Genomic DNA, 21,711 nt, shown 5'->3' on the forward strand with positions numbered 1-21,711 from the left:
CTGCTCACAGGACGCAGCAGGGGGTAAGAAGATGTTCAGAAATGATGTTGCTGATATGGGATGTCATACAGCTTCATGTCAAAAGAGGCGAACTGTCCCTTTAAAGCGATGCAGTGGTGGAAATCTGTTGCCAAAGAATCAGCTTAATAGGTCAGGAACAGCCGGAGCTTCTTATCATTCCAGTTTGATTGATTTAATTTCAAAGTGAAACACGTTTGAGTTTGAATGGAAACTCGTTGGTTTTTGAAAATGAAGATTTAGTTCTGCGGTAAGTTTCAGGCTCGGATCCAGATCCTGTTCAAACCTCCAGTATTCAGCCAAAAAAACACATTTTTGTCTCTTTCTGGAGGCTGGACGAACCTTTGAGTTATTCGTGCACACGTTGAGTTTGGAGTCCCGCAGATCACCTGTATGTAACATCATTATTATTATGGACGGTTATATTTATCTAATGTCTTCTAAATACTAAAATCAGCTCTGAAAATGTGTTTTTTTGTTGAAGTTTCAGCTCTGAAACGTGTAAAAATACATTTCTGATGATTTTCTGTGTTAAACATTTCTGTTTTGTTTAAATTAAACTCGTTTAAACGTGTTTTTCTACCTAAAACGTTTCCGTTTCTGCTGCTGAGTGTTTGCACATCGTTTCGAAGTTGACTCGGTGCCTTATCAGAATGACAAACAAACACACGTTGTTGTATTAAGTGTATAAACACTCTTTTATTTTGTTTTTCTGAATCTTTTGGCCACATTTTTCATCGTTCGATCAACGTATATAAACTCTGCCTTCAACTGGTTTGATGAAAGTTTGTTTTTGAGATCTTTTCCTAAACAAGAATCATCTGAAAGGTGTAAATCATCCACTAAATTTAAAACTGTCTCTCCACCATCGTTCCAACCCTCAGAACAGTAAGTTGTGCCCTGTCATAGTGGCTGCAGTTCTCTTGCATTCCACTAGAGGGCAGTCTCTAATCAAATCAACCTTCTCTGCCGTCTGATTGGACCTTGTTTGGTTTGTTTTTAAGGCAGCAGACAGAAACAACCCTGGGAAACCTGTCTGCTGCCTCTGAGCTGTTAGCTTACAGACTCACATTCCCACAGACGGTGCTGCTTCCTTTCTTTTACGGTTGTTAAACTCATCGTATTCTTCACTGAATTCAGATCAAGTTCGCTCACTTCTTTCTGAGGCTTCTCCTCTTAAAACTTGTCATTTTGAGGACATTTACCAGGCTTCACGCAACTTATTTTGACTTCAAACCTCCTGTAGCCTCGCAGTGCGACAAACATTTTCCACACAACGCTGCGGAATTAGCAGGGATGCGTTAGCGTGGATGCATTAGCGTGGACGCATTAGCGTGGATGCATGAGCAGGGATGCGTGAGCAGGGATGCGTGAGCAGGGATGCGTGAGCAGGGATGCGTTAGCGTGGATGCGTTAGCAGGGATGCGTTAGCGTGGATGCGTTAACAGGGATGCGTGAGCAGGGATGCGTGAGCATGGATGCACTTCTTGCACTTCTCTTAACGAACTGTCATTTCCACACCGAGGGAGGGATGGAACACGCTTCCCAAAGCTGACAGCCTGTTTCACGCCCTGCTGTGTCCTGTGAGCCGAGTTCCAGCCGAGTTTTGGCGTTGATGAAGGTAGTTCCAGCTAGTTGGCTGGGGTTTAAAAAATAAAGCGTTTTGCTTCTCAAAACAATATGTGTTCAACAGAGTAATACATTTGCATCACAAAATGGTTCTCCAGGAAAAAGTCAGACCTCACAATCTCTTGTCCCTATTTTCTCTCCCTTCGTATCACTGCCGCCTACCGACAGCCGCGCCTGTTACGGTGTTTACTGCTCGGTCTGCACTTCGGTCTGCACAGCAGGCAGTGATACGAAGGAGGTTTTCCCTGCGTCTGCAGCTTCAGATCGCAGAGGAAGTCGCTCCTGCTGCAGGCGTGCGGTGAGGCCGTGACACCGCGGTGACGCCACGGAGCCGCTGGCTGCGCTCAGAGGCTGCGTTGGCTTCCTGTTGATCGGCGGCTGAGGCACGTCTCACTCTGAGGCTGAAGCTTCACTTTCAGTTTGGCTGGCGGTGACTCATCAGTTCCAGTAAGGAAACAAGTCAGCGGCTCCACAGGCTCCATCTTTGCGGGGCAGCCATGGCTAGATTTACGCCCAAAAACATAGACTTACCACTAACACAACAACATATTATATTATTTGTATTATTTTATTATTTATGATCTTAAACACAAAAGGGTACAAAAAAGATACCACATGTAGCTTACAAAATCCCATGTCAATGTGTATTAGAAGTTATTTAAGTTATTTAAAGGGACAGTTCGCCTCTTTTGACATGAAGCTGTATGACATCCCATATCAGCAACATCATTTCTGAACATCTTCTTACCCCCTGCTGCGTCCTGTGAGCAGAGTTCCAGCCTCGTTTTGGCGTTGATGAAGGTAGTTCCGGCTTGTGAGTAGCCCCTGACTCGAGACCACAGATCGGGGCGGAGATCAACGTTGAGGCTCAACATAGAACAACACATTGAACCACAGAAGAAGAATGTGTGGAGGGGAAGAAGTAGATTCGTGAAGAAGAGTACTGCAGTTTGCAAAATGGAAGTAAGCAAGGTTTTTATTTTTTAATGTGCTATTTTGCAATATTTGTAACAGACAAGGAAGGAAGTAACATTTTTTTCATTTGAAAATATGCTATGCTCTCTGTGACGATACACTGTTCTTAGTTATTATCTAACACCACGAGGACGACTGAGAAACTCAGCGCTAACTTTCAACAGCATCAACGGTAAAAAAAAGAGAGATGTGTGTCTCATAAAACAAGTTTAGTACTATGCCCCTACACTCGTTTTTTTAAAAATAAATATTAGCATTTTAGCACAATAGCTTCCAGGTCATGTGACCTATTGGGTAAAAAGGAGCATAAATCAAAACAATATGTGTTCAACAGAGTAATACATTTGCATCACAAAATGGCTCTCCAGGAAAAAGTCAGACCTCACAATCTCTTGGCCCTATTTTCTCTCCCTTCGTATCACTGCCTGCTGCCGCCTGCCGACAGCCGCGCCTGTTACGGTGTTTGCTGCTCGGTCTGCACAGCAGGCAGTGATACGAAGGGAGAGAAAATAGGGCCAAGAGATTGTGAGGTCTGACTTTTTCCTGGAGAACGATTTTGTGATGCAAATGTATTACTCTGTTGAACGCATATTGTTCTGAGAAGCAAGACGCTTTATTTTTTAAACCCCAGCCAACTAGCCGGACTACCTTCATCAACACCAAAACGAGGCTGGAACTCTGCTCACAGGACGCAGCAGGGGGTAAGAAGATGTTCAGAAATGATGTTGCTGATATGGGATGTTACACAGCTTCATGTCAAAAGAGGCGAACTGTCCCTTTAAGGGACGAGAAGCCTGGACTACTCAGTTCAGGAGCCTCTGGACAGAATCTTTGGGCTTTGAGGCTGTATGCAACAGACAAGGAAACGAGGAAAGAACATTCTTTCTCCCTAAAGTTCCAACATGAACCTGATCCTCAAACTGTGGTTGTTGGTTTATTGAGAACCATGTAAACGGGAACTTTAATCTGGTTTCAGTGTGAATGCAAACAGCTTCAGATCAGATCAGAACCTGCACAGGAAACACTGCTTTTAAGATTATTTTTCTAAAAGTTCATTTTTTATCTTTTCTGCCCTCTGCCTTTATTATTCTGCCCTTCCCTGCCTCTCCCTGCCTCTCTCTACCTCCCTCAGCCTCTCTCTACCTCCCTCAGCCTCACTCCTCCTCTCTCCGGCTCTTTTCTCTTTGCTCACTGAGTCGCAGGAAATCTCATTGTGATGCTAAACTGATTTTCGGAAGAGAGACGCAGACAGACAGAGGAGAGGTTTTGGATTTCTGCTTCCGCGGATCTCATCTGCTCTGACTTTGCCTCTCCTGCTCCACTCGGATCTCTTTGCTCTCTCGGGGGAAACTTTGTGCGACAGTTTCGGGGTGCTGCGGGAAGTCTGTCCGCCGCTTCAGGAATGCACTTTGCAGGAAACGCGGCTCGGTTCCCGGACACCTCCTGCGCGCTTCTCCTCTAACGAGGGCGATGCGCCGGGGAAGGATATAAAGTTTTCTTCGTTCCGGTTCCTCCCCTCCGCACCTCGCGGGGCCACGGCCGGGCTGAGGACCGAGGAGTGCGGGGCGAGCGCTCCCACCGGCCGGGCATGGAGAGCGGCGGCCGGGCGGGGCTCCAGCCGGCGGGCGGAGGAGGAGAAGCAGGCGGATGGGTGCTGGTGGAGGCCCGGCTGCAGGGCGGAGCGCCGTGGGGCTTCACCCTGCAGGGCGGCCTGGAGCACGGGGAGCCGCTCATCATCTCCAAGGTGGGTGACAGGAAAAGTGTGTTTCTCATTTTACAACCTGAGCTGCACGTGACAAGGAGGCAGCACAAATAAAGATTTTTTTTTTATTATTTATTTATATTTATTTTATTTGTATTTATTTGTATTTTTTTTAAACATGTCACATAGACAGAACAATGACATACTCAAAAGTAGCCTAAACAGTTTGTATTGTTTAACTTTCACATAAAGATGTTTTTATTTATTTATTTAGTATTTATTTATATATTTTTTTATTTTATTTATTTATTTAAACATGTCACATAGACAGAACAATGACATACTCAAAAGTAAACAGTTTGTGTTTTTTTTTTACTTTCACATAAAAATGTTTTTTTTTATTAATTAATGAATTTTTTTATTTATATTTATTGTTTTTACAGTACATGACGGTAGGATAACTGTGTTTTAGTAATTTTACAGCACATCTACCGTAATTTATTTAATAGTATAATAACGTATTTTGGATTTGGACATCAATTCATTACAAATACTGTTTTATGCTGTTAAATTACAGTTATCTGCTGGTGTTGTTAAATGACTGATTTAACTGTTAATTTACATGCAAGGGATGCAAGGGACAATTATTGTCAAATAGAGTCGGATACTGTTGTAAATCCACCGTAAATATACAGCAATTCTTTACAGTGCACACTTCAGTTCAATTCAATTCAGTTCAATTCAGTTCAATTCAATTCAGTTCAGTTCAATTCAGTTCAATTCAATTAATTCAATTCAGTTCAATTCAGTTCAATTCAGTTCAGTTCAGTTCAGTTCAATTCAGTTCAATTCAATTCAGTTCAGTTCAGTTCAATTCAATTAAATTAATTCAATTCAGTTCAATTCAGTTCAATTCAGTTCAATTCAGTTCAGTTCAGTTCAGTTCAATTCAATTAATTCAATTCAGTTCAATTCAGTTCAATTCAGTTCAGTTCAATTCAGTTCAATTCAGTTCAGTTCAGTTCAATTCAATTCAGTTCAGTTCAGTTCAATTCAATTCAATTCAATTCAATTCAATTCCGTTTTATTTATAAAGCGCCAAATACAACAAATGTCATCTTAAGGCACTTAGATAATAAAGTCCAATTCAAGCCAATTGGAATTCAATTAATTGTAATCATAATTCTTACTTAATAAGTTTAGATGTTTTACCAAATCCAGAAGAATGAAAGAATCCGAACAGAAGAGGCGGAGAACAAAATGATTGAAGAGGGAGCAGCTGCTCCACATGAGCCAGTTCAGATGGTGTGTGTGAACTCTGATTAAAAATCATTTCGGGTGCTTCTGTCAGGGGGCAGCTCGTCCATTAAAGCAGACAAAGCTGTGGTTAATAAAGCAATCTGTAAAACTGCATCTGCCTGTTGCATTTAACATCTGCCTGTTCAGTTTTATTGGCCCAGTGTGAGCTGCACCAACTGTGGCCCCTTTGAAATGATGAGAATCGTATTAAAGGCGAGACGTAAACATGTGTTTGCATGTTGGATCAGCTGATCTTTTGTCCTTAATCCATCTTTAATCAGCTGTACATGTCGGATGCCTGTGAGTCTGTTTGATGTATTATAACTTCAGCCTTCACACGCACCATTAGCACCAGTTTATTATAAGGTTATTCTATTCATTTAAGGCGAGACACTACAGGTGAATAGGGTAATATTTTAAAATAATAGATATCACAATGAAACGTCCTCAGGTGATTACTTATAGAAGTATGAAAAAAAATGTATTACAAGTTTTAAAGATTTGTATGTTTAATTATGCAATATGCATTATCTCATTAAATATGCGCACATTTGCATATATTTCCAGAATATATATCTGAACATATGATAAAGCCGGGTGCAAAATTCTTTTTTCATTTTGTTTACACACAAAATGAAAAGAAAATTACGAAGGGATTTCAGGATATCTGCTTTCATTTCCTAGGAAATCAAAATATACTGTCCATAGCCTAAAAAAACATCGATTTTCGCCATATTTTTTTATTATAATGTCACATAAATCAGGCCGGGAATGATTTATCAACAAATCCTTCTGTAAATATCTTCAGAATACTGCTAAGTTTATATCTGGAGAGTTTGGTGTGAGTAGGTGCTCCATAGGCTGAGATATTGATACTGGAAAAATACAAAAAACTGATTTTGAGAAAACGGCATTTAAAGATTTAAATAGGGGAATTCATTTTGGTAAATTTGGGCGAAACGTACTGCCGCGATTAAACAAAATGTGATGAAATAAACGTTTTAAAATAACACATATTGAAGGAGTAGACTGGCCCAAAATCTAAAAATTGACCACTGCATGAAAAATCACTGTTTTTGTTTGTTTTTTCTCGCCTTAAACAATGATAAAAGTCATATTTTGATCATTCCCTTGCTTTTAAATCTTTACAGTGTCGTATCTAAGCAGAGGACGGACAGTTTAAAGCTCCCGTTAAGTCAAATCGGCTGTTCAAGCTTTCTTTTATTAGACCTAAAAGTAGTTTTTTAAGAAATTATTCTTAATAATGGATCATTAAGCTTTTCCTGAAAGATTATTCAAATTGTAGATGACTCAGGAGCTCACACTAACTTTGTGAAGACTGGACTTTTTGTGGAAAATGAGAGGGAGTTGAGGGAAATAGTTATTAGGTCAATTAAAAATTGTATCTTTCTTGCCATTTATGGGAACTTTGAGCATTAAGCTGAAGACGGGCTGAGAGTTACACCACTGAGCGATAGATTTTCTTTTAGCCAAACGTTTCAGACCGACTTCCACAGACGATAGATGGATACATGGATAAAAATAACCTGCCAATTTCTTTCCACAAAATCCACCAGAACTCAGAGTTTAAAGGGACAGTTCGCCTCTTCTGACATGAAGCTGTGTAACATCCCATATCAGCAACATCATTTCTGAACATCTTCTTACCCCCTGCTGCGTCCTGTGAGCAGAGTTCCAGCCTCGTTTTGGTGTTGATGAAGGTAGTCCGGCTAGTTGGCTGGGGTTTAAAAAATAAAGCGTTTTGCTTCTCTAAACAATATGCGTTCAAAAGAGTAATACATTTGCATCACAAAATGGTTCTCCAGGAAAAAGTCAGACCTCACAATCGCTTGGCCCTATTTTCTCTCCCTTCTTTAGCTAAACTGGATACACGAGTGTCACAGAGTTTGTGGTGAAAGGCCCATTTGTCACAGTAGAATGAATTGTATGCTGAGTCAGAGAATGTCAAAGTTGCATGTTTTCCAGATGTTTCACACTATATGTTTTCTAGGGAGATGACAATGATTCTCAACCCTAAGTACAAAGCCCCAAAGTCAAAGCCAAATTTATTTATATAGCACATTTCATGTACAGAACAATTCAAAGTGCTTCACATCAAATAAAAGCATTGCAGCAGGGAGTGGAAGAAGCATTAAAAACACATAAAATAATATAAAACAGTTTAACTAACATGACTCATGTTACTTCTAAACTAAACAAAGTTGATGCTAATCGACCTGTTTGTTGTCCTTTTCCCCCCAAAGAGAATCGATAAAGAACCGATTCGAAAATGTAATCTTATCAGTTCCCATCCGTATTCAGGATGATCCGTGAATCATTTGTTCTTTTCATATTTAACTAAGAATCCAAAGTCGTGCAATTAAAAAACAATCAGTTATTTCTTTAACCCACAGAAACCTGCGGTGCTCGCGCTGTAAAGTGTTTGTTCGCACACTTCGGACACAGATCACATGGGTTAGTACCAGACGAACCAGATTTAGGACAACAGTTTGGTTCTTTTTTTAAAAGTTGGCATTTAAAAAGTAAAATCTTTTAAGGTGCAGCTTCGAGCAGCCTCTGAATGAGACATTTAGATTTGACTGGATCAGATAATCTCACTGAAGCGCCTCGGGGTGACTTTGGTTGTGATTTGTAGCTACAGTATATAAATAAATAAAATATTTTTCTATTCTATTCCATTCTATAAACTGAATTTTATTAAATTAAATTACATTTTATTTGACTGACTGCGGATTGAATGCTGTCAGAGTCGGGTTAAACACAGAAATCATCAGCTCTCAGATGGAAAATGACCATCAGTGATGCCTCTTCAGTCCTTATAAACCGTCCCGTCCCTGATTTTATTAAAATGCAAATCATCAAGCTGGTGCGTGCATGTGCGTGTGTGTGTGTGCGGAGGTTATTCTGGGATGGAGGCCAAATGGGTGTAAAATAGGACAAGAATGTGAATAATGTGTTTTCCTTGGAGCTTTTGAACACAGTCCTGCTTTTATTTGGTTCTGCACTGAGGTCAGTATCAGCACAGTTCTCCATTATTGACCCAACAACCGCCTGATGTCTTTTTCTTTCTTTCTTCTCACTGTCCGACTCCATTTTTCTTCTTCTTCTTCTTTATAACAGCTACCTGCTTTTGAGGATTGACAAAAAAATTCTTGAACTTGGCTCGGAGGGAAAAGTTGTTTCCATTAGTTGATATAAATCCATGGATGTATTATAAGTGGATTTTTCCCCAGTGGCCACTTGTGGTATTGCAACCAAAAATCCCCTGTGGCCCAAAAAGCGTTTTTCCCATAGACCGCAATAGTAAAAGAGATGCCTGTAAAACTGTTCACAGGACGCCTCCAGCTGTAACCGCTGTTATTTAATAATCTATGTATTCTATATTTTTAAGTCATGGACTTTTTATCCGTCAAAAAGTTTTCTAACGGCCAGAAAAGCCCCAGAAAAGTCTCTTTTCCCAGCGTGATGTCACAGCTGTGCACGTGCACTGTGATGTGTACGTACGTGCACGTCCTCATCGCCCTGGGGCATGATGGGAGGCCCCAAAGCGTCATGGGGGGTGACTCTACTGCGTATGCTCTATGGGCCGCATAACGCGTAAGTAAACCCGGAAGTCAGAAACTTTTTCAGCGTATGCGCCAGGCGAGCAGCTCCATTGAAATCAACGGCGGCCATTTTCTGTTATCCAGGCTGTGTTCGAAACCGCGTACTTCTCCTACTACTCCTACTAACTTTCTGAGTTAGTATGCGAGTTTGAGTAAGCGAGAAGTTCCCGGATGCATACTAGATTCTCCTAAATGTTGGGTATGCATCATGAGGTTACTACTCATACTCAAACTACCCAAGATGCAACGTAACGTGACGTCGCCGATCGTCATTTCCTGTCAAAACGGCAGTTTCAAGCTAGCTACAACGAGGGTAGGTCCACTTCCTGTTTTCAAAACAAAAGCACCAATTGTATGGTAATGGCTTTCCCTATGATAAAAGGCAACGGGTATTTTATTTTGTGAAAATAACAGGAAGTGCGTTGCTCACTGCGGCTAGCTTTAGTAGCGCCGAATTCGAGCGAACAAAATTGTAAACAGCCGGTATTTTGTCAGGTTTTCAACACGTTGGGGATCTAAACGAATACTTTCTCGCCTGAAAATGTTTCAAATGTTGCTAAAGTTTACAGAGTTTAGAGTTTAAGAGAAATCAGCTTCAGGCCGGCTGATTTCGGCTCGGGCAGGAGCGAAATGCATTGTGGGTAAACGCTCTGCATACTGTCTGATCGATGAGTATGAAGTATGTAGTATGTAGTATGCAGTATGCAGTATGTAGTATGTAGTATGGAAGTATGTTGTATGGAAGTATGTAGTATGTAGTATGTAGTATGTAGTATGTAGTAGGCGGTTTCGAACACAGCCATCCACATGTAGTTGCACCCTCTTCTTCTGTGGTGTTTTAATGCCACCTGACTTTGAAAATATTATTTTCTTTACTGGTCAACTTATGATGTTGTAGCAGTTGTGAGTAATGTTGTAGTATTCGAGATCGGTTTTGGTCTCGGAATCGACTCCGTTCTTACGCGGTCTTGTCGGTCTCGGACAAAGCGGACTCAGGATTTTATTTCAAGACCACAACTGTTGGGATATCAATAAATTGCCTGTGAATTTTTTGTGTTTACTTGTTAATATCATTACTGTGATTTTGCGTAAAAAACATATTGCTTCCAGTACAACCAATAACTTGACTCATTTGAACCGCGCAGTCCCCTGCTTCCGAGCAGTAAACACCGTAACAGGTGCAGCTATCGCTAGATGGCTAGGGAGTGCTCCGTCTGCTCTTCGGTCTGCACAATTTTACATTGGACGCATTGATATCAAGGGAGGCAAAAATAGCGCCAAGCGAAGTGAGTGCCTTTATAAAATATAACAGGCCTATATATGTCTTTTTTAAGCCTATTCATTCAAATATTTATTTGTCTTTTATATCTTTTTTTTCTTTTGTCCCAACACATTCTGATGGTGCCGCTCAAAAAGATAATTGTCTGTAAATGCAAAAACATCTATACGCGGTCTGATAACCATCTCCTGATGAATATTTATTTCTCTGCGCAGTAATGCTGCTCCTTCATCCACGGGATCGTTGTCAAAAGGACATGTTCGTGAAAAAAGTCATCTCCTGCTGTGCCTTATGGACTTCTAGAAGTAGAAGAACTCGCTCTGCTGACTGAATGAATGAGGAAATCAAATGTCGTGTGTGGCTGAAAGAGGGCGGAGACAGAAAGAAACTCGAGGTTTCTTGAATAAAACCTGTTCCCGACCAGGTTATGTTCAGAGTCTGTTACTACGGTAACGGACCGAGAGGTTAAGTTACCTCTCTTTGTGAAACAGGCTAGAGTTACCCCTCTTTCTCTGGGTTGAGTTACCTCCCTTTGTGAAACGGAAAACTCAGAGTTTCCCTCATTTCGGGTGATAACTCAGAGTTTTCACTAAACCTGCTTCGTGAAACGGACCTCTGGAAGCTTGCTGATATTTTTAAGTCAACAAAATTACAAAAATGTTGCCAGAAATCTTTACAATGAGGACACAACCAGAACAAATGAGTAACGGACTCAGGGCAAAGGTCACAAAAGGTACAGTTTACATTAATGTTAGAGTCGAACTTCTTTAGGTTGGCGTAAAGCTATGTAGCTAATGTTTAAATAGTAATGTTATGTCAAGGTCAACTCTGACGTAAACAAAACGCGTCAGCAGAGTAACATTAATGCTCCACTTCTACGATGTTACACATTAAATATGCTTTTCCTGGCTATAACCACACATCACATACTTTAAGAAGTGCTATTTTTGGTTAAGTTGATTCCAGCTACTTAGTGTTTGTATTTGTTTGCTTATAAAAAAAAAGGAAAATTCCCACACATGAGATTCATCTCTGCTGTGCCTTTTGATTATTTTATCAACACATTTCATTATACAGACATATATAATACAGGTCAACAAAAGAGGTGAATGAACAGGAATCTTCATTTGACATTTGTTTTTTCTGTGGGTGTTTTTTATGGAAGTGTTATTATAGTCAGGTTCACTGTGTACAAAAATGTACTTTTGTGGGATTTGTTGACCTATACATTTTTGGAATCTGCAGACCTTGGGGATTCCAAAAACCAATGTTGCCACTTAAACAGACACCTGTATGGCGGCCATTTTGGAATTTCAAAACGGGCGCCATAAAATACAGAATTTCAGCTACCTTGGCCTCTAAACAACCTAAAAACTCAATTTAACACGGCCAATCCTACGTTTTCTTGGTCAAGGAATCCAATGGTGACTTCAAAATTATGCTCAGAATCGTGCTGTGGCGCCCCCAAGGGGTGGGAAAGAAAATTGTGGCACCTCCAAGAAGTGGAAAAGGAAATTGTTACTCTAATCCCCCTTCAGGACCCCATGTCAGAGGTCCGGGAACAAAATACTTAAAATTTCTGCATATGATTATATAAACAATGACAAAGGTAAATTAAAACTATAATCTGTACATAAATGTGATATATATTTATTTCACCATAGGCTGGTAACAGTCGGGACTCAATATAAATGGGGGGCTAACCCAGTGTAAAGCCTAGGACGGGTCTGTTGTCTCTCAGCGATGAGTCCAATCATATCGGATATTGCTTACAGGTCTATTTGAGGGGCGCCTATGGTTTGCATGTTCCACATTTTATCATAAGTGTGTCATGCAGTGTGGGACGCTGATCTTTGTTGAGGTGGTCTTGACTACAACACTGGCTTGTGAGTTTGAGTGTAAATCCGGCCCCCCTTTTAGCTTGTCCATCATCAGCGCCACACATTTCTTGGCACTCTTGGCCGAGGTCAAAGGTCACGGTGAAGGTTTGTGTTAATCCAGGTTGCTTAGCTCAGATTGAATAGTTTTAATGAGTGTTAATCGGAAGGTCTCATGACTGGCATCAAACTGCATGTGTGTGTGCCAGGGTTATGCTATCAAATTAAAGTGGAACGTTAATGTTGGAACTTTGGAAGTTTTAAATCTGGGAGTTGATCATTAAGACGGTTTTTCAGATTTTACGGGATGATGCTTTGCTGTGGCAGTTGGATTCTAAAGATATCCTTTTTTTATGATATAATAACTACGCTGTACTCGTGATTGAAAACCAAGGTTCTCTCTTAAAAGAACACACACAGTCTGTACACTGCTAAAAATAGGGGTCTTCAAACAAGATAAAAACACTGAAACTAAGGGAAAAGGTACTCAAAACAAGTGAAAAAATCTCTCCATGCAGCAAGATAATTTGATTTGGCAAGATTTCTTAAATTAAGATTGTAGGAGTCTTGTTTCTAGATTTAACAAAGGCAGTTTCGTGAACAAACATTTGTCATACGCTTAAAATCCAAGGAATAAAGTGTGTTTTCAGATAATTTCTGTGTGACTCTTGAATCAAGCATGTTGAGTTTGTTATTGAATCTTAAAACAAAGATTTATTTTGATGAGACTTTGGAGGAGAAACGTAAAACATCTTATTTTAAGTGTTAATTGTCTCATTTTATGATTCCCTTGCCTGTTTGAGACAAAAAAAGTAAAGTTTTGCTTGATACAAGATTATACTGTTAAGTTGAAGACTTAAAATAAGAAATTAATTCTTAGAACAAGAAAAAAATATCTAGCACTTCTAAATGTAAGTTTTTTTTTTCTTGGTAAGAACCAAATAATTTGCAGTGTAATGGTAAGCACTAATGCTTAACTAGCCAATAAAAGATCATGGAACCTGCATTAGACATGTTGATACCTGAGATCTACAGCTGTGGACTAAAAGCCAGACTTTTGAGAAGCTCAGGAAACCTGTGAGGACTTTCAGAGTAAAGATGTGTGTGTGTGTGTTTGGGCTCTTATCACTTCCAGTCACATCAGTCAGGCTTAAGGAGGCTTGGCTGCAGAATGTTAGCGTAAATTCAGGGACTTATGGAGAGTCGATTCAAACCATGTTAGAAAAAAAGGCTCCCAGCCCTGATTATGTTACGTCATCTGGGTTGTTCCAGCATGGAAATGGATTCAGAAGACAAAGTGTAGGGTTGAGCATTTTTGGATCTTGCTAGCTGCTGGGGTTAGAAAAACAAAGAAAGAAAGAAAGAGGCTTTAGTGATGGAACAACAAAGTGTGTTCAGTCAGAAGCTTCTTCAGCTCTGCTGCAACAAGGAAACTGTACAAGATGCCATTCCTGCCCCCAGCAATAAGTCTACACAATGACTTTTTACAATAACTCATCGCTGGTGTTGGTCTTTATGCTGCAAAATAAAATATTTGTTATCACGTTCGCCTCTTTTGACATGAAGCTGTATGACATCCCATACTAGCAACATCATTTATTAGGGCTGCACGATAATGGCCAAAATGATTATCACGATTATTTTGAGCAATATTGATATCACGATTAATTATCACGATTATTTGTTGATTTTAATGAAATGCGACTGCATTGGTTATTTCACGGTGTCTTTGGGAGGTGGTTGGGATGGTGATGCCCTAAAGAGGCTCGCTTCGATGGATGCCTGAGTTGATGTTGTGGGATGATTAGTCTTTGCGACGCATTTCTTGGTCCTCATACGTTCATCGTATTGACCTTTATGGTGTTTTCAAGTGGCTAAAGAGGTTCGTTGTGTTGCTTTGTGGCGCCAACACAACTGTGCGGCACTCTTTGCACATCACCTTTTCTCGTGTTGTGTCACTCGCCTTGAACCCAAAATGCTTCCGCCCAATGGATGACGATCCGGTTCTCGGGACGAGCTCCTCGGCCTCTGCCACGTTAGACGTTTTTTGTTTTCTCTGTAAAGATTGTTTAGAGCTCATAAGACCGACTGCTACCTGTTGTGGTGTGTTCGCCACGTTACTTTGTCCTCTGTGACTAGTGTCTACATCTAGAAACTAAACTACGCGGTGCAGGGAGCAACTCTGATTGGCTCATGGAGGCATGTGATCAGACGGTGGTTTACGGAGCGCTAGAGTGGCTTTAAAAAAACACCAGAGAGGGTTAAAGCGGAGGATCTTTGACAACACCTTTAATATGGAGCGTTCTGTGGACGGAATGACATATTTTAAATATCGCTCGATCAGCCAATATCGTTATCGTGATTAAAATTCGATATATTGTGCAGCCCTATCATTTATGAACATTTTCTTACCCCCTGCTGAGTCATGTGAGCCGAGTTCCGGGAGAGAAAATAGGGCCAAGCGATTGTGAGGTCTGACTTTTTCCTGGAGAACGATTTTGTGATGCAAATGTATTACTCTGTTGAACGCATATTGTTTTGAGAAGCAAAACGCTTTATTTTTTAAACCCCAGCCAACTAGCCGGACTACCTTCATCAACACCAAAACGAGGCTGGAACTCTGCTCACAGGACGCAGCAGGGGGTAAGAAGATGTTCAGAAATGATGTTGCTGATATGGGATGTTACACAGCTTCATGTCAAAAGAGGCGAACTGTCCCTTTAATGTAAAGTCTGTGAAACTCTCACTTTGGCAACTGGAAACATGGATTTCCTTGTAGGGGATCTAAGGTTCGGTTCGGTGCCCCCTAAAACACGGCTTACACAATATAAACAAATAAGTTTTTATTGTTCATCCTGAGGCTGACTTAAAGTTCTGGCATTCCATTTCAAATGGTGCATCAAAGGCAGCAAAGGGATGAAAGGGTCACATTTTAAAGGTTGCATTCACCCCACCACACTGCTTTTTGAGGATATTTTCCCCAAATAACAGTCTTTATTGATTAGAGGAGGTATGTTGTTACAGTCATGGTGAGAGCAGGCTGAGCCACTCTGTTTAGAAATCTCCTTCTGCAGGATAATGGATTTCAGCTGGAATACCAAAGTTACTGACACCCACACACACACACACACACACACACACACACACACACACTCCCTGTTTCAGCGGGCCTTATTTGGGTATATTTATTCTTGAAAAAGGCAAACAGTGCAGCCATGTGCGCTGTTCTGCAGAGCTGTGCATATGACACCTGAAAGTATTTTATCTGCATTTTCTTTGTGATTTTATGTAGCTGTAAAGCACTTTGAATTGCCTTGTGTACGAATTGTGCTCTATAAATAAAATTGCCTTGCCTGTGGAGGATGCTTCATGTGCTGCAACTCAAAGTCATCAGCAAATACCAACACCTTTTCTGTCTGTGGTTGCTGGTGTTTAGGCTTTAACTTTCGTAACTGCAGCAACACATGATGCTCGTGTTGAGAAGCAGCTCGTGTTGTAATTCAGTCGAGGGCCAGACACACCCCGACGCGAGAAATTCCTGGCAGGGATTTGAACATTTGAAAAGTCCCAATTGAGCGAGGTTGTTTCAGAACAGATACCGTTGCCAACAACATTTTCTGGTTTAAGTTACTGCACCTCGCCCCCAGTGGTGGAAACTTTCCTTTTGACTTTTATCTGCAGAGTTTCCTGACAAATTTGACCAAAAATCCGACTGATGGGACAGTCTAACAGCAACCAGAGTGTGTTGAAATTCAAAACTTTAGTTCTTACGTGGAGCCCAGTTTGTGGCACAGTTTACCCTGAATAATCAACTTTGTGGTTCATGGTTGTATCAGTTACAGCTGTTTAGGGATGCAAGATTTATCAACAAACAGTCTGTATTTTATATATTTTACATATTTTATATAACAGAAACCTTAACTGAATAAAATGTCTTTGATCTAAACTCTGATATTTATGTTCAGCTCATTGTTATCATTGGCTAACATGAGTACGAACGATACTGTAACTACTCATCAGACGGTTCTGGGGGCCTATTGTCCATCTTCATGTAGAAACTACAGCAGCATTCCCACAGTAGGAACCTTCTGCAGTTCCTAGAACCTTTTCAGGAACGGGGCCGTTTTTTCCCCCACATTCGGACATACAGGAACTGGGGACCACGGCCCTCGGGAACTAGGGACCACGGCCCTCAAGAACTAGGGACCACGGCCCTCGGGAACTAGGGACCACGGCCCTCAAGAACTAGGGACCACGGCCCTCGGGATCTAGGGACCACGGCCCTCGGGATCTAGGGACCACGGCCCTCGGGAACTAGGGACCACGGCCCTCGGGAACTAGGGACCACGGCCCTCGGGAACTCGGGACCACGGCACTCGGGAACTAGGGACCACGGCCCTCGGGAACTAGGGACCACGGCCTTCAAGAACTAGGGACCACGGCCCTCGGGAACTAGGGACCACGGCCCTCGGGAACTAGGGACCACGGCCCTCAAGAACTAGGGACCACGGCCCTCGGGATCTAGGGACCACGGCCCTCGGGAACTAGGGACCACGGCCCTCGGAAACTAGGGACCACGGCCCTCGGGAACTAGGGACCACGGCCCTCAAGAACTAGGGACCACTGCCCTCAAGAACTAGGGACCACGGCCCTCGGGATCTAGGGACCACGGCCCTCGGGAACTAGGGACCACGGCCCTCGGGAACTAGGGACCACGGCCCTCGGGAACTAGGGACCACGGCCCTCGGGAACTAGGGACCACGGCCCTCGGAAACTAGGGACCACGGCCCTCGGGAACTAGGGACCACGGCCCTCGGGATCTAGGGACCACGGCCCTCAAGAACTAGGGACCACGGCCCTCGGGATCTAGGGACCACGGCCCTCGGGAACTAGGGACCACGGCCCTCGGGAACTAGGGACCACGGCCCTCGGGAACTCGGGACCACGGCCCTCGGGAACTAGGGACCACGGCCCTCGGGAACTCGGGACCACGGCCCTCGGGAACTCGGGACCACGGCCCTCGGGAACTAGGGACCACGGCCTTCAAGAACTAGGAACCACGGCCCTCAGGAACTAGGGACCACGGCCTTCAAGAACTAGGGACCACGGCCCTCGGGAACTAGGGATTCTGTTCCTTTTGGTCAGTGTGAAGTTAGTCATTAACAAGATCTGGTCAAAACGAGGCCATCTCGGCCTGTCGTCAGGACAACCATTTGCACGCTTATTATAAATTCATGTTGCATTCCTTGTATATTTGCAGATGTTTTAGAATAAGAGCCACAGAAAACATCTGGTTAATCTGGTCTAATCGGGTGACATTTATCAAGAAACGTCTCCCGCTGAACAGAACGAGACCATGTGACCTTCAGGAGGACTCACACTCGCACACTTCTGAGGCTGCCGTGCGCTCTGACAGGCTGTGAAGTGGCATCACTGTCAGCAGGGAAATAGCAGCGGGGTCATGCTGATATGTGCAGCATGTCTGCGTGTGTCAGGGTTCCAGTGTCGGTTCAATCCTCATCGCTTCAGAAAACATGTCGGGGGGACGAGGACTTTGTTTTCTGATTCTTACTGAAGTTATTCTTAAGGTAACATCGGAGTATTATGAGAAAATAAAAGCTTCATACGACACCATCCCTGCCCCTTTAGTTGCAGCATCAGTCTTTTTGAACTTTTGAACACTAAACACTTCTAGAACCTCTGGGACAGCGACCATGAACTGGCGTTAGATGAGCTGAAGCCATATTTAAAGCATATGACAAACATCCTCTCTGGGAGGCACAGCCTCTGACAAACAGATCGAGCACAAAGTGCAGCGATGACTACGGACAGTATCTATCCATCTCATACGGGAAGCTTTCCCACTCATATCGGCTCATATCGGCCGTCACTCTCTGGGCATATTTGCAGATATGAATGGGCGTCAGTAGCGAATCAACCCACTCAGACCTCGGGTTGTTTTCAAACAGTCTTTTAAAACCCGAGGCTTTACTAAAAGCTTTCATCTGTCCACAGAAACGTTTCATTACTCGGCCTCTAAGGGAATTACAAACATGAAATAAGTTGAATTTTTTATTATAAATCACTGACTTTGCCCTCATGTCTTCAGTTTATAGCAATATTTAAACGTAAATGTATTTTATTTATACAGCCCTTTACAGACAATCCTTACGGTGTAACCAAAGTGCTTTACAGCAGGTGATAAATAAAGAGAAGAAGAAGTAAAAACAAATAGAACATAACTAAAAATAATTTAAAAATAATTAAAAATTAAAAATAACTAAACAAATTTAGAATTAAAAAGAAAATATTATACCATCTATTGAAAAGTTGATGCAACATGTGTGCTGCTCCAGGTCATAATGAGTTAACAGGTGGATACGGTATTATTTTCAGCAGTTATTAAGGAGAGAAGCCTCTCATTCCTTAAGCAGTCCTGTCAGAAGACATTGTGGAAAAGATATTATTCTATTTCAGAAAGGTCCAATTATTGTTCAGCGTTGGGTTAATAACTGCCCAGCGCATTATTAAAAGCTGGAAGAACAGAAGAAAACCTAAATGATCACTACAATCTAGTGACATCTAATCAAAGAAAATGAAGAAGAACTCAAAGTCGTGTTTGATAGTGAAAGTAAAATAATTTCCACACAGTGCAAAACTAAGTCAAAAGACTGGAACTACACATCCATGTAGCCTTAAATCAGAGATACTCATTGTGCGGCTCCTCAAGCTCTAACTGGCGGCTCGCATTCGCATAGTAGCTTATAACAATATGGTAACAATAACAATACATTTGATCAAATAACACACAGCGAATACTGCACAGTATCAGGTATTTTTATTAAGTTTGCGTTTTTGTAGTATTAAGTATTTTTATTAAGTATTAATTAAGGCTCAATGGTGTTTCCTAAAGGGGGAACTGTTAAACCTGGCAACTAAGCCCGCTTAAACCACAGCGCACGCTAGCTCCTTTAGCCAGCGCGAGATGCAGGCACAATGGATCAGTTTTTAATTAAAAAAGGGCAAAAACCAGCACAAAAACCATGCTCATCCTGAATGTCTCACTATGATTACAACAACAAACTACAAATACAACATGGAGAAAGTCGAGGACATGCACGCCAGCTTCCGCTCATCCCAGTATTAAGGTAAATGTGGTCTGAATTGAAAATGTATTGGCTGTGTTGTTTCTTTTTTTGTGGGATGTTTCATATGTAGAAATGCATATTTGCAAAAAGTGACTTTAGTATGTTGTGGTAAAAGTGGCTCTTCCCTTGATTTTTGCTGCCAATGTGGCTCTTGTGAAAAAAATAGTGAGCATCACTGCCTTAAGGGAACCAATTACTGGCGAGTCCAAACAAACAGAAAGTCTACATGGGAGCATAAAGCAATGGAAGAAGGTCACATGGTCTGATGAGTCAGGATTGAACGTGTTCCAGAGTTCAGGCAGAAAACTTTTAATGAAGTAAATGATTTGAGCTCCGGCCTCATCTTTCTTTGTGCATACTTTAATTCTCAGTTTAAAATGTTTTGCCCTGAAGCCTACAGGTGGATGTTGGGGTGGTGGAGGGGCTATAAAGCAGGCGGTGTGCGGTGTCGAAGGGCAGGAGCGGCTATCATAGACCTCCCAAACTGGAGGGGTGCGTTTGATAAGCAGCGTGGGAGACGCATCACGTTGGAATTGCCCGTCTGAACTAGCTTGCGTGTTGCCCCATTTCTGGCACATCAGGATAAGAAGAGCGGCTTATTGCCTGCTGCCTGTACCAACCTGTGAGGACGGCGCTATGATCTCAGGTTGCTTCATTGGGAAGGGTTTGGTTCAGCAAACTTTATGTGCCCAAAACACCAGGACATCTGACAGCCTGAACATACCGAATGATCAGATTTTTCCTTCCCTGATGGGCCTTTCTCGGTAGTCAGATGTTGGCAGAATGATTTCTCTGCCTGTTGTGGGTCTCTTTTCTCCACTGGGGGGTTCTCGTTACAAAGGAGGAGACACTACCTCTATTTAAAATAACCTTGGTCCTTTGGAGAGGATTTTAGGGTATATTCGACGAATTCCAAGATGACAATGCCAGGATTCATCCGGCTCAGATTCGGACAGAGCCGTTCTAAGAACGGTCCTCCTGGAATTCCGTTCTAATAGCTGCCCTTCTCCAGGGGAACTGTTTCAGTTTGCATTCCCACATGAGTCGGACCTGATGCGACGCAGCCGTCTGCGACAGCGACGCGTTACTTTAGCGCCACATTCAACAACAAAACAGAACAAAACAAAACCCGGTAAAGGTAAGGAGAGAAGAAGAAAACACCACCAAGAAGCTAACATGGAGAGCGGGGAGGCCACCGTATGAATGATGAAAGCAACTCTTGATGGGAATGAAAGTTGTGACGTTGCATAGGCGTAACACAACGATGCGACCACAAAAAGTAACGATCCAGTGAAATTAGGGCTGAGCAATTTTATCAATACTGCGATATATATCGATATTTCGTTTCCCGATAAAGTATCAATTTTTCAGCCGTGAGTATCGATTTAAAAAAAATTTTTTTTAATTATTATTATTTATTTATTTTTTTAATTAGAAAAAGTAATAATTAATTTTTTTTTATTAAATTTTTTTTTTCAAAGCAAACTTTATTGAAAAGTCAGACACAGAACATTAAGGTAATACAATACAATGCCAGGGGGTCACATTCTACAAAACAGTGATAAATTAATTAATAAAAATGTGTAAAGAGCACAGCTCTCACGTTTGTGACATGTTCATTTGTTTCTGTTTGTCTGGCGGTGTTGTCCTTTGGGGTCAAAGGTTGGACCACCGGTCCAATCAGTGACGACATGGCCGTAGGACAGCGAGGTCTGGACCTCCGTTCCTTTTTGCGTTTACGTGTGCAGAACTAAGAGAGAAAAAAATAACACAAAGCGCGCGTGCGACGCGAGGATAAGAATGTTCAGCCGACATGAAGTCAAATACGTGTGTGAATGATAGCAGTAGGCTGCACCACACCACAACAGCAGTAGGCAACAGTACATTTAAAAAAATAAATGCTGGTTTATACAATTAAAAGACATTTAAACAATACAACTCTTGTGTGACCTGTAATTTAATAAATACATAAAGAAATATAAATATATATTGTACATACATAAATGTAGGCTATATATTACAAACTATATAATTTGAAATATATATATATATATATATATATATATATATATATATATATATATATTGTAAAAATTTCGGCTGATCTCGCCTATTCCAAAATCCTGGCTACGGCCCTGAGCGACGATTCATGTCAAAT

The 21,711-nt window shown here is 41.7% G+C and overlaps 1 protein-coding gene across 3 annotated transcripts in view; it reads left to right on the forward strand.

Moving 5' to 3' along the window:
• Positions 1 to 3,626: 3,626 nt before the first annotated feature.
• The window catches only part of shroom3 (shroom family member 3), a 100,479-nt gene continuing 82,394 nt past the window's right edge, over positions 3,627 to 21,711 (forward strand). For 2 of the 3 annotated variants that reach the window (XM_075456183.1, XM_075456182.1), the window contains exon 1: positions 3,628 to 4,366. In XM_075456183.1, coding sequence (XP_075312298.1) covers positions 4,211 to 4,366 — 156 coding nt within the window. In that variant the 5' untranslated portion in view covers positions 3,628 to 4,210. Of the gene's footprint in view, positions 4,367 to 21,711 lie in introns of all 3 variants that reach the window. The other variant, XM_075456184.1, reaches the window with a different exon arrangement.

Source organism: Odontesthes bonariensis, chromosome 22 (genome assembly GCF_027942865.1).
Source record: "Odontesthes bonariensis isolate fOdoBon6 chromosome 22, fOdoBon6.hap1, whole genome shotgun sequence".
Taxonomy (NCBI): Eukaryota; Metazoa; Chordata; class Actinopteri; order Atheriniformes; family Atherinopsidae; genus Odontesthes; species Odontesthes bonariensis.